General features: G+C 37.7%; 1 protein-coding gene across 1 annotated transcript in view; it reads right to left on the bottom strand.

Moving 5' to 3' along the window:
• Positions 1 to 13,656, bottom strand: part of LOC134754322 (calcium-binding mitochondrial carrier protein SCaMC-2) — a 57,238-nt gene that overhangs the window by 30,785 nt on the left and 12,797 nt on the right. Inside the window, exon 4 of the mRNA XM_063690585.1 lies at positions 9,902 to 10,013. Within this exon, the coding sequence (XP_063546655.1) occupies positions 9,902 to 10,013 (112 nt within the window). The remainder of the gene's footprint in view (positions 1 to 9,901; positions 10,014 to 13,656) is intronic.

Genomic DNA, 13,656 nt, shown 5'->3' with positions numbered 1-13,656 from the left:
GCAACTGCACGGCGACTGCAAGTCAACTGCAACGTCGGCGTGCAGTTCCCATACAAGTTGCAGTCGGAATGCAGTCCGTCTGTACCGGCCGTTACAATCCAATTGTTAGCATCCTAAAACGTTCCATTCCGACACGAGTACTTATAGGTACATACGTACAGTCTGTGCACAAGTTTTAAGGATTCCTAAGGAAGCCCCGCCGTGTACAATATGCACTTGAAGGCGGAGTAGGAAAAAACACCGAGTTTAGGTAATCTAGCTGAACTATCTTCACATTAATCCTCTCATAATACTTTTTGACATGGTTTTTTAGTCGGCCGGACAATACCCAGCCCTATTTCTTTTAAATACGGAAAAAAGTTAGTCTTAAGGATTCTAAGATGAACAAACGTTCGCGCGATATTCACCGGTAGTATCAGCGCCATCTACCAGGATATTGGGTAAACTAATTCCATTAATCGTTTTGTACTACCCGTTTGACCGTCACAACCTAGCTTCTGCTTTCTACGTCCAAAAATGTTCTATAAGTCCTACACGCAGTTTACGACCATAGAGAGGTTAGCATTTGACATTGTTTCTGATGCAATTAGATGATGCAAATCATATAAAACTTGCATAAGCTTTTAGGGATCAAAGGTCCTTCTTCACATAATATAATATGATTCTCGTATAGGTATGAATTCCGTCGTTGTAGTGTATTTTATTTATTTATTTAGGCTCACAAAACAGGTTACATTAATAGGTACATTAATATTGGAGATGCAGCGTTTTGAACTAGACTTTAACCCTAAATACAACATATGTGCTCATGAATAAAAACATGCAATAAATTTGTAGCTTACATTTACAATTATTATGAATAAAGTATGTCAGTATTACACGTACAAGTTTAGAGGAACAATATAATGTGAAACATACTATATGGTAGCAAAGATAGATATAACTCCGTAATAGATGGATACAGTCTAAGGAAAAAACGTGCCTCGAAAATCAAGAAAATTTGATTCTCGTTCAGAGGGCGCTACTAGTTTTAGCCTACAGTCGTATAGATGGCGTTGACGGTTTCGTTTGTTATTTAACAATTTTAACGCATATCAGTGAAAGAACATGGGTCAAAATCATAAAAATAATTAATGCAAAAAAAACAAAATCATTTATCTATATTTAAATACATTCTATCGTATTTTTATAAATCTTCATTTTTAGTTTTAAAGTGTGTCGACAGATGGCAGTGAATTTACTGTGGTTACAAAATTTTCTATGACAGTAACGCTCTAGTATCAGTTACTCTATGATGGTAGTAATAACATAACAATTTTTTTTCATAACAACTTTTCATGCACGTTCGTGTAAGTTTTGTAGAATAGATAACCGTTAACCTTTGTACCTTGTTTATTTTTACATTGTTACAATGTAAACGCCGCCATTGTCGGCCTAAGAGGAGATGGCGGGACGACCTGGACGCGTTTCTCAGAAACTGAACGGATGCTGCAGTTATAGTGTTAAACAAAAGCCATTATTTCTTTTGTGTGAGCGCGTGGCCATTGTGTGTGAGCCTCAGGCACAAAGGCCACGCGCTCACACAAAAGAAATAATGGCTTTTGTTTAACAGAATGCCATTGTTAGTACAGGTAAGTGAACGAGCTCAGTAGAGATAGCGTTAACTATAATCGGGAAGATTGGAAAGGGGAGGCCTTTGCCCAGCAGTGGGACACTATATAGGCTCGTTAAAAAAATATGTACTTGTTATGTGCTATTTGAAGGGTACACGCAAAGAACATGTCTAGTCACTTTTTTTCGGAAAATGAGATTTTCATTTCAAAATGTAGAACTCTTAATGAACTATTGGTTATATATTTTGCTACCACTGTATAATATATGTAACACAACTTTTTTTTTGGTTAAAAAAGAGCTGGTCACGGAATTACCATACATTCTGACATGGTTCCAAATTTTAAAACCGCGATTACCCAAAATGTTAGTTAAGTGACTAGACATGTTCTTTCCGTGTACCCTTCAATTGTTTTACTATCTTTTATCGCGTATTATCAACAAATTATTATTCTTTGCTTCTAATAACTTTATTATGAAAAATAATGTTTTTATACAGTCACTACCTAAATTTGCGTTATTCGATATCGGATCAATTTTAACTGAGTGTTGATGTTGACACTAACTGTGGCACACGTAATTAATTGGTCGATTGTACAGTGAACAAAAGCCTCATATCGTCGCTATACTTACTCAACCTCATATCTGCAACAATCATTTGATGGAAATGTCGCTTTTCTTTCATTCGGAATACGGGTGTTTTTGTCATCAAATGAGTGTTGCAGATACGAGGTTGAGTAAGTATAGCGGCGATATCGTCATGAGACACGGTATCGAAGCCATATGACGATCGTTCTATTGTTTGAAACAGATGTTTCGCCCAGCAACTGCATTCACTTCATATCTACTGGTACACGCCAAATATAACCGTATTACATTACGGCAAGGTTTAAATTAGCTTTTTTCGTATTTGCTGGTGGCAAAATCACGGTATGGCTTCATGGGAAATGTCAAGGGCAATATGTATCAGATAGTTTCGACGTTATGTGTTCAGATCAGGTTCAAATAGTTAACAATGATATTATATAACTATAGATAGGTTATACTCATACATAAGGAGCACAAAAAATACTTCCATATTTATTTTTGTACCTATGAAGAAATCTGTTATTTTTGATTAATTTTCGCATACCATTTATCTTTGTCATGCTCGTTGTTAAACATGAGCTTGTCTCTTTCTCGGTTTTTTCGGGGAGCTCGTTAGCACGTGCACATTTTTCGCTTGCCCAGCTGCGACTACATACAGGTAACTTGTAAAATTTGTCACAAGCACAGAATAAATAATAGTACTACCCTACAGAAAGGAAACTTCCTACAAATCCAAAGTTTGACAGCGGTTCAGGGTCGAATCATGCTGTCCCTCTAATATATGGCACTATCCCTTTCGGCTATTTAGGGTTGACAAAATTCAAGTCATTATCTTATCTGTGGTCGTACACGCAAAGAGACGTCAAAATGTGCCAACCCTAATAATTGCTCGGAGCAATGCTGAGCCGAACGGAGGCGAGTTTGCCCGAAGCGAGGAGTTTCGCACCCCTGTCACAAGGTAAGCGTTTCAATTTTGGAACGCCTAAAACAGATAAAGATAAGATACATAACATATCTTGAGTTATAATAAATCATTGATAGTTAGGGAATTTGTGAAGCAAATTTGTTAACAGTTTCGTATTTATAACCTTAAAATAGTTATTTGTGCAACAAGAGAGGAAAGTAGGTTTTTCTTGCGAGTGTTTATTTTGAGTCCCAAGAAAGCGAAAGATTCTATGGTAGAATCTTGAGCGTAGCGAGGGACTCAAAAACACGAGATGTAAAATAACTTTGCTCTCGTGTTGCACACAATTTTTCACCTCAGTAGTGAGAACATATTAAAGGACCGGACCGGACCGGACCGTACCGTACCGTACCATAAAAAAAATGTAATAAAAGTATGAAGTTCATGGCCTTCACTAAATTAAAAAGCTACATTGTTTCACTCCCTGGAGTAAGGAAAGTCGCACTTTCCTCACTCCAGGGAGTGACGAAAGTAGGCTTGTTCGAGCTGCTGAGGTGAAAATGATATGAGATAATGTCGACTATCCGAGTTTCGACGTTGTGTTTAGTTAGTTGAGGTTTTTGTGAAACAGATTTGTTCGCAGCTTCGTATTTATAACCATTAACGTGATTTTTTCTTGCTGGGCGGAAAAGCAAAGTTTTATATGCGACAGGCGTTTTCACAATGTAACTTCCTAACGTTCTTAAGGTCACCGAGATACGAAAAGGTAGCAAACATTTCGAGACTTAGTGAAGGAGCTAGGGTGGCTATAGCGCTTGGACAGTGGAAAATACCCAGAAAAACTAAGTACCCCTAGCGTGTCATGCAAATTTTCCGTACCAGATGATAAACAATACAACGACCTTTGGCTACAATACGGTATCTTTTTACGGCTTATTGTATCTTGTGCCTACTCCATAGCTTTTTCGACCATCTCCACGAGTCGGATGATAGAGCTCAAGGGCAGCGCTTTAAGTTGAAGCTATACAGACACTATTAAAATAAATTAATAAATATTAGGGGGCATCTTACACAGATCAACCTAGCCCCAAACCTAGCCTACATAATTACTTTATTTTATTTAGACTACTTAATACAGATGAATACATACTTATATACATAGAAAACAAAATTTAATGTTCATCACACAAATAAACCGGCACCCACCACACTGTTACTGTGTGTGTTACTGTTAGGCAGGGTCACTACCCACTAGGACAGACCGGTCTTCAAACAACTATGTATTAAACAACAACACCAACAACAATTAAACATTTCCATTGTTGTACCCTGCCATTGCAAGTTCCTACAAAGAAAATAACGCACGGCCGACGCGTGTGATTCCCCGACGCCTCTTTCGCTCTTATTGCGCAGGACATAAAGGTTCTTTCTATAGGCTTTTTCCGATTCCGCGTAAACATATAGGGAGATCCTAACTGTAATTTGAAGCAATCTCATCTGATCTTGGTCCTGTAATTTTAAATTGCAGTATGAACAACTGAATAACGGTTTAAACTATACCTTTATGAACTGCACGTTTGTGCTCCGACCTTAGCCCGACTGTGGACGCTTAAAGTGATGGATGGCCGAAGACCGGTAAACGGTGTTATTCAAGATTCAGGCAAACCAGTATAAGGGTCCTGCTCTAACAGTCGTTACAGATTACATAATAGTCAATTAATATAGGTCGGTACGCCGATGGCGCTAGAGTTCAAGTCACGCACACAACAATAAATCATGTAACGACAGCGAGATTTTGAAATCTGTGTGTTCTTTCTAGGATTCCGTACCCAAAGGGTAAAAACGGGACTATTACTAAGACTCCGCTGTCCGTCTGTCTGTCACCGTGATAGCTAGACAGATGAAATTTTTCACAGATGACTGTAGATGACAGTATTTCTGTTGCCGCTATAACAACAAATACTAAAAAGTACGGAACCCTCGGTACGCGAGTCCGACTCGCACTTGGCCGGTTTTTTCGTACCAATAGCAAGTTGAAAGATGCAAGATGGACCAAAAAGTTTCATAACTTTTTAGCTACATATCGTGCGCTGAAGTTTAACTCATTAATTAATTCAATACTGTTTTTGTGACTAGTAGTCTCTGTGTAGCTAATAGTGTGTGTTCACCTCGACTCTCCTGGCGATACCTATACTAGAAAGGAGATTATAGTAGACTTGACCGTTGGTGAATTAGGTCAACTCAACATGTGATCAATTTTGAACCCTATCGCCTCCACTTAAGATGTAATCTGTCATGATTTTAGGCGCGTCGAGTGGTCTGGCCCCTCCACTTGTCATTTGCGTCGACGACGGGTATGTGACAGCGTCATCCTTGCGACGCAATACTCAAGGGGCTTATCAATACACATTACTCTATTAGTCCGCCGGACGATATCTGCCAGTCAGTTAGAACAAAAATTTGACAGTCCCGAACAACTGACAAGCCGATATCGTCCGGCGGACTGGTAATCAGTGGGCTTCTTATGCTCTCCAGGCATTTTTGAGCCTCTTTCATTTCGTGGAAACGACCGTGGCACAGTCTTAAATATGAAACGAGCGTATTATTCTGCCTATGCCCGTGTCTATTTGGTAACAAAACCGATGTATGGAGTGAGCATTCTATGTCTTCTTAATTCTCTTTGGTATATCTTAAGCATCCTGCAACCGAAATTTTTGTCATCCTTTTGCATTTTTTCGAGAACTATATTTTCTACGCTATACAATACATCACAACCGACCGAGGTTTGAACCAATCAGTATCAGCACATAGATACGAAAGGTTAAGCAAATATAGATCTACGCACTACGTGTTCCGGAGGAAGAGAAGCTCGAAAGATTTAAACAGTTTCAAAATAAACTTGTTTGCGTAGAGATGGGCGAATGTGTGCCAGGAGTGTCTGAGGTTTTTGTGAGATGATGGATGATAGGCTTTCCAGCACTTGCTTTTAATATGACCATCTGTATTTTATTTTATTTTTATTCTGTATTTGTATACCTGAAACTAGTTTAATTATTCAGTGTATTGGCATATGCTGTGATGCCGTGTAAATATATTTAATTAAATAATAGAGACAGAAATTTTGCACGAAGTTTCAGCATTCGGCCTAGTTTAAAGAAAATTACGCAAAGCTCACAGGGCTCAGGGCACAAATAAGCACCGACCGTTGACCTCAATGTCTAGATGTCCTGCGCAATTCGTTGCGTCTTTGGCAACTTAGAATTAGAAGAACCTATGTTACATTGTAACTCAAGGCTGTTAGAACGTTTATTAGTTAGAGCAGTACAATTGGTTCAAGAGATTTGGAGTGCTGGGTGTGTCGTTTGGGTACTTGTATTGTTTAGTCGGTGAAGTGGAGGCATCTCTCGGAACTTATAGGGTAGGTAATCCTAGTTAAATTGAACGGACGTTTATATATATAGCAAATAGATACTTAAGAGACTTAACAGGAACGAAATCAGGTCCCACGCTTTTATTGCTTTATTGGTTGTAGGTATTGGCAGTGGATAGGCAGCACGTGATATAATTCGTTTGTCTTTATGTCACTTTAAATAAATATATTATGTCCTGTATTACTGTATATTCATTAACAGTTAAAGATAATATGTTTAGGAAGGAAGTGTCAACTAGTTCTATATTTGAACACTAGAGTAACACAACCTATTCTAGGATATGATGTATTTAGGTAGGTACTGTATTTAGCAAGATTAGCAGTATAATACTACGTCAAACAAACGGGCATTATTGTTAACTAAAACAGTCTAAGAATACATAGAAGTGCACTTTTCAAATAATTGAGAGGCCAATAATACTTTTTTAAATACGCCTTTTTGTGAGCAATGCGTTTGCGCTACGCTAATAATAATTGATAATTTAAGAGCGAGTGAAGTAAAAATTCGATGAATGCTTTTCTACCTACGTTGTTTTGTCTTCAGTTCTTCTTATATACTCCAAATATAGGCATTGACCCACTCTGTATTATGTACCTACCTATAGCGATAACATCTGTAAGCGTGGTAGATGGTCTAATCTAGACTCTTGTTTGACCTGCGTATCCGGACCTACCGTTTAGGCTAAATCATCACGATATTATAGATATTCATCTGATAACAAGTATTATTTATCACTACGGAAGGCCCGCAGCGTATGACTTGGGCCTGTAAGTTGTTATTTTTAACAAAAGTCTAGGGGCCGTTTCTGCTGGCCCGTTTAGCCCTCCACGTAGTATCCAGACACACCCATCATTCAATCATACAATATACTAGCGATCAGTCACACTGATACGGCCCGTCAACGCAATTGGACTATTTGATGAATAACGCCGCACTTTGACCATGTCACAATGTTGTCGGCTCTAGGGTTGCTATGTAAATAACTATTAAATTTAAAACATTTAAAATCTGCGCATTATGCTTCGCTTCGCGCCGTTTCTCTATCTGAAGGTTGTCTGAAACAGATCGCTGTTAAGCGATAAGGCCGCCGTTTGTTACCTACCAATTTATATCTTTTCTCAATTTCTGTACTTATCTTTTTTTATGTAGTGTGCACAATAAAGCATTTTATTATTATGTCTTTCCCATCACGGAACATCACTGGGTTATTGCAAAGAGGACCGAACACTTGCCATAACAATGTTTTCACAAGTTATCGAGGCAGGCGGTGACTTGCCGCCCACTAGATGGGCCCCTGAATCTGCCGTCGTGAAGACGACCAGGAGCAACACCGGTGTGAGCGGCTCAGGGGTGTCGAGAGGTGTGCGCCGCTTTTACCCAGTTATTATTATTCTCTTTATTTATCTTTCATTAAGATGAAAGATAAATAAAGAGATTAATAATAACTAAACTAGGTTAGGTTTATGCTTAGGTAACTAAGCTAGGTTTTTATAATATGGATATAAAAGTAAAATACAAAAATAATACAAAATACATATAAACAAACTACAACTTTGTCGTCATTACATCAATAGTTAATACCGTTAATAGTGAGTATTGTGAATAGGAGTGACGTCACACAACCTTCGACTGCCGAGCAATCAGAATTCTGCGAATCAACGCAGATGATCTCATGGCATTGTCAGATCACCATATAGGGCTAACCTTAGTTAATCAACGTTCAACTGATTTCATTTCATTCACTATTTCGAGTGAATAGAATAGAAATCATTTATTCAGACAACACATCAATACAACACATATATAGCAAGTGCATGAGTGCATGATTAGACGTTTATTCTAGGGATTTTAGATGTTTGTTTTTAGTAGGTAATAAGGTAACGCAAACAATGCTGACATTAGATACTTTATATCCCGGAAATCATCCCATAACTGCCATAACAGGATGAAATTGGAAGATAAAAATTACTATGGAATGCGGACTTGGGTGATAGCGCCGTTAAGGGTGGTTTAAAAAACCTTTTTTTTTTTTTCGACGGGACACCCCCTTATTTTGTTACACTTATTATGCTGATAAACGACACCAAGTTTTGTAACTTTATCTCAACTATAGGGTGCTTAACCACTCTAAAAAGGTTTATGTTGTATCATAGAGTAACTTATACTAGAGCGGTACTGTCATAGTAAATTTTGTAACCACAGTAAATTCACTGCCATCTATCGACACACTTTAAAACTAAAAATGAAGATTTATAAAAATACGATAAAATGTATTTAAATATGGATTAATTTTTTTTTTATTTGCATTAATTTTTTTTATGATTTTGACCCATGTTCTTTCACTGATATGCGTTAAAATTGTTAAATAACAAACGAAACAGTCAACGCCATCTATACGACAGTGGGCCAAAACCAGTGGCGCCCTCTGAACGAGAATCAAATTTTCTTGATTTTCGAGGCACGTTTTTTCCTTAGACTGTAAACATCTATTACGGAGTTATATCTGTCTTTGGTTGTATGAAATCCAAAGAAAATAAGTATTATATTTCTTAGATTTTTATTTAAGTATCTGTTTTCACACTATTGTGAACATGTGATTTATGAGTTTAGAAGTAGAAAAACATTTTTATTTCTATTTATTATAATTTTTCAAAAGTTAGATTTCTTAAATTTCACCTAAGATATTTATAAAAAATAGAAATGTTTTTTTACTTAAAAACTTATAAATCACATTTTCAAATAATGTTAAAACAGATACATAAATAAAAATCAAAAAAAAAAAAATTTTTGTGTTGTAGTTGAGATAAGGTAACAAAACTGCATATTTTATCAACATAATAAAATTAATAACTATTAATAAGTGACATAAAATAAAGGGGTGCCGCTTCTTCTAGCTAGTTTGAATTTTTCCCATACAAACGTGAACCACCCTACACGATCTTGTATTGTTGTTTAGTATAATATATGTTACATTAGAAAACCAGATCGCACATGAATTTTATGAAAATCGATACGAGAGACGTCGAGACTCCAGTGCGTTATATTTGAGGCCAAAAACTGTTATGCAGCCGCCATGGAATTTTTAACTGGGCAAAATTATCAAACCACCTAGGTTCCTAGGAAATAGCTAACCCTGTCTTCATGCCTATTTACAGTCCTGTATTTTTTTTAACAAAAGCATGATAAACGACTCGGAGGTCTGCTATGCCTTGTCATGTCATGCCTTAGGCACAGAATAAACCACCTCGCGAGGATCTTACCTAACGATATGCCTCGCGCGCCTAAGATACCTCGATCGAGATACGTCACCATGCGAGTGCGTACCCACGAAATACAGGTCTTCGAGAGCAAATAATAAGGTACTCACAGTAGAATGCCTCCAGAAGTGGATCAGGGCGTGGATGTCGGTGGCCGGAGCCAGCAGCAGGTAGTCCCGCCATTCGTCGTAGCTGATGTTCAGACTGCCGTCCTGGTCCATCCTGCGGACAAACTGAGAAAAGTGAAGAGACCGACACTATGCGTTCCAGTGGATTAAACGTATCTACTATACACGGCATGTAAGATGACGAATTCACCACGCATTTGCGTCCTAATTACTAATTTAGCATGAGAGTGCGATCACTTTTTTCTGATACATTAATAGTGTAAAGTAGGGTGGTGTGGTGTATCAGTAGTTTGCAAGCATAAGAGCGCCGATGTGGGGTGACAGCGTGAATTCATATATGCTTCAAATATGAAGTACCTACACCGAGCTGCATAATTGCATTTTCATCATGAATAAGTTCCCTCATAAAGTGGCCATGCAATTTTGCAGACGGGTTTACCTACTCATATGTCTAGTGATATCGTTAGCATGGTTATAGCAAGTACTTAAGTTTGTAGATAAAAAAACTGTGATTGCCTCTTTTAACAATAATTACACACAAAGCAGAAAGATAAAAATATACGCGTGCACAATTTACGTAGAGAGAAAAGGTACCCCCCTTGCATACAAAGTTCTGTAAATTGGTATGGACGTGGGGTACCTTTTCTCTGCAGCTGACTACTACTTGTATAAAACAATCAAAAACAGCAGGAGCAGTTGCGGTAGCTTCTATACAAAGAATGCCATAGGTCTCTAATACAACTCAAGACAGTTTGTGAACTGTTATGTAAGTACAGTTTATTATTATTTAGCTATGTGCGGCTGATTGTAAGCAACAATTATATAATCATATTTAGTCCCAAATCCTATTGTGTAATGTGTAAGGCATATAATTTGTGCCGTTCTCAAGAACGTACTCAATTTACTATGGGAAATATTTTCGAGCGAGAACATTCCCCATACGAAAGGGAGAACGTTCTCGAGAACGGCACAAGTATAGTAAGGCGTAATGGAATTAACATACTCTAACGAATTACATACTATGCATGTAGCATGTAATTTTCGTAATATTTTTTTTTCTATGACTGTGCTTTTTTGGTGATGTGAGGCCATGATGTGGGATGGCATTATTAATATTACATACATTATGGTCGAAATATAGAACGTTGTTATTTGCAGGCTCGAGTGTCAAGGTTAAACGGACGACCTTTGGAGTCCGATTAATAGGGAATATTACGCGAAACTGCGTAGGCGGCGCCACTATCACAATCTGAGGGTCTATCGCGAAACAAGAGAATCGAAATTTCGTCTTGATGCATCAATGTCATATTTTATTATCTCTGAAAACTTGTCCAAAACCTATTAAAGGTACAGTATGTATAAGTTACTCTATGGTTTACTAAAAAGGCTAGTGCTGCACTCTGGTGGCAGAACATTGCAGTAATATCCCCTATTCACACTCGAAGTTTTAGCCTACTGAATTTAGCCTACTTTAGAGTTTAGACAATACCAAGTACTTTAAGTTTGTCAAAATGTAAGCCGATGTATTCCTATCGCATGATTCCAGTGTTTAATGACAAGGACAACGATAGGTATGTACAATAGGGTATTTGACTATTAGTCAAATCAGTTTCTTTTTTCGAACTGTCAAAACGATTTTGCTACTATGGAATTTATATGAAACACTAGCATGTGACGCCACAATCAAATTACCTACTCTTTATAGTTTTATATACGGGTTTTAAAATAGAAATTGTGTCTAAAAATAACTGCTGCCTACGTTTCTCTTTTAATCTTCTGGTGCTTTATTTTATGCATGGTGTAAAATAATTTATTTTAAATACAGTCAAATACCCTATAGTGTTACCACAGGTGGAAGCCGGCTACATTATGACTTACCACCAAAAACTAGGCCACGCATCTTTTCTGAAACACCAGTACTTAATTACCTACATTGTTAACATTTTGTAGGTAGTTGTCAATGTAATGCAACGACGAATAGTACGAATAAAATGTATCGATACACTTTTATAGGGACCGTGCGCGTTGGAGGGTCTGCCATCTTGTGGCCTGAATCGGAACCATAAACATGTACATCACATGTACATTGACACTTCACGCCAAAACAAGTGCTGCCATCTTGTGGGCTACTTTGGAAGCATAAACTACACATTTACGCCTCGCGCCAAAAATCTGACGTCTCCTGTGCTGCCCCCTACAGTTTATGCAGGCTCCCTATATTGATTGTCACTGTGACAAAGTACGAAATAAGCTGGAAATTTAATTCTTTGACTGTACCAGATTATTTTAATTTTTATTATACAATAGGGAATATTACGCGAAACTCTGCGTAGGGGGCGCCACTACCACAATCTGAGGGTCTGTTCTGTACCTAAGCGCCACTTGCACCATCCCACTAACCTGGGGTTAATCGGTTAAACCGTTAACCCAGTGTCAAATTGTACTGGTAACTCCAGGTTTAACCGGTACAATTTGACACTGGGTTAACGGTTTAACCGCTTAACCCCAGGTTAGTGGGAAGGTGCAAGTGGGCCTCAGAGGCATAATAAGTCTATTAGTTTTACACGCGACTGAAATCCTTATTTTAAGTAGCATATGTCATAAAATGGTGTAACGCTGCGTCCTACGTAAGCGAACAACTCGCGAACGCGAAGCGAAGCGGCGCGGCGGGCCCACGGCGATCGCGTTCGCAACGAGATCGCCCACGTAGGACACTTCTATAGGTATCAAAGGATTGATTCACCCCGCGCCGTATGGCTTCGCTTCGCGTTCGCGTGTTGTTCGCCTACGTAGTACACTGCGTAAACATTCGCGTGGACTTGCGTTAATATAGGTAGCTCTCAGGCATAGATTGTCGTGGACTAATTTAAACAATACGTAAATTAAAATGTATGTAAAGAGAAATTTGGGAATATGTAACAGCATGCAGAATATTGATTAGTTTTATTCATAAATGGGACGATCTTTATTTTGTAGTTAAATTTCGATAAAATTTGGTGGTTAGATTGATGGTTCCCTATTTTGTACAGTACAAGCGTAATAACCATTCCAAAAAAAAAACCACAGAGTTGCGAAAAAGTATGGTATTTTAATAATAATAAAATAAATAATAAATAAAAATCATTTATTGCAGACTAAAAGGTCCATACATGGTTAGTAAACATTACAATCTTATTACTAGTGTTAGTAGCGCATAAAAACTAAAACTAAAAACTAGACGGCGAGTGCATGCAGCCCCTGCCAACGGTTGAGCATGGGGCCATTTTCGCGCTCCATGAACACGCCCAGAATGCTGTTGGGGCTGCCGCGCAGGCGACGCATCAGTGAAGCGCAATTTTAGTAACTGAACGGAAAATTACATAGAATAAGTAGAATAGATTTTATTTGTATTAAATGAACGTCGTCATATTCAAACATTATTTACAAGTAGAACAAAACAAATATTAAATTAATGACACATTTATATGCAAGTTAATTAGATTAAATATAATGAACATACATTAATTTAAACATATTTTCATTGAATTGAATTATAAGGATTAAAATGACATGAAACGAAAAATGATTTCGTATTTATCCCGCCCACGATGAGAAGCTCTTAAAACCAGCCAATTTTTATACAAATGTAACGAAAAAAAAACCGGCCCAAATGCGTGCGAGCAACATCACAGAGATATTAGAAATTCGCTGTGCAGAGAAATACTTAATAAAAAAATAAAGATGCATTACTATCATTG

The sequence above is a fragment of the Cydia strobilella genome, chromosome Z (assembly GCF_947568885.1).
Source record: "Cydia strobilella chromosome Z, ilCydStro3.1, whole genome shotgun sequence".
Lineage (NCBI taxonomy): Eukaryota > Metazoa > Arthropoda > Insecta > Lepidoptera > Tortricidae > Cydia > Cydia strobilella.
The sequence above is the reverse complement of the archived record's forward strand: the minus strand, read 5'-3'. Positions and strand labels throughout refer to the sequence as shown.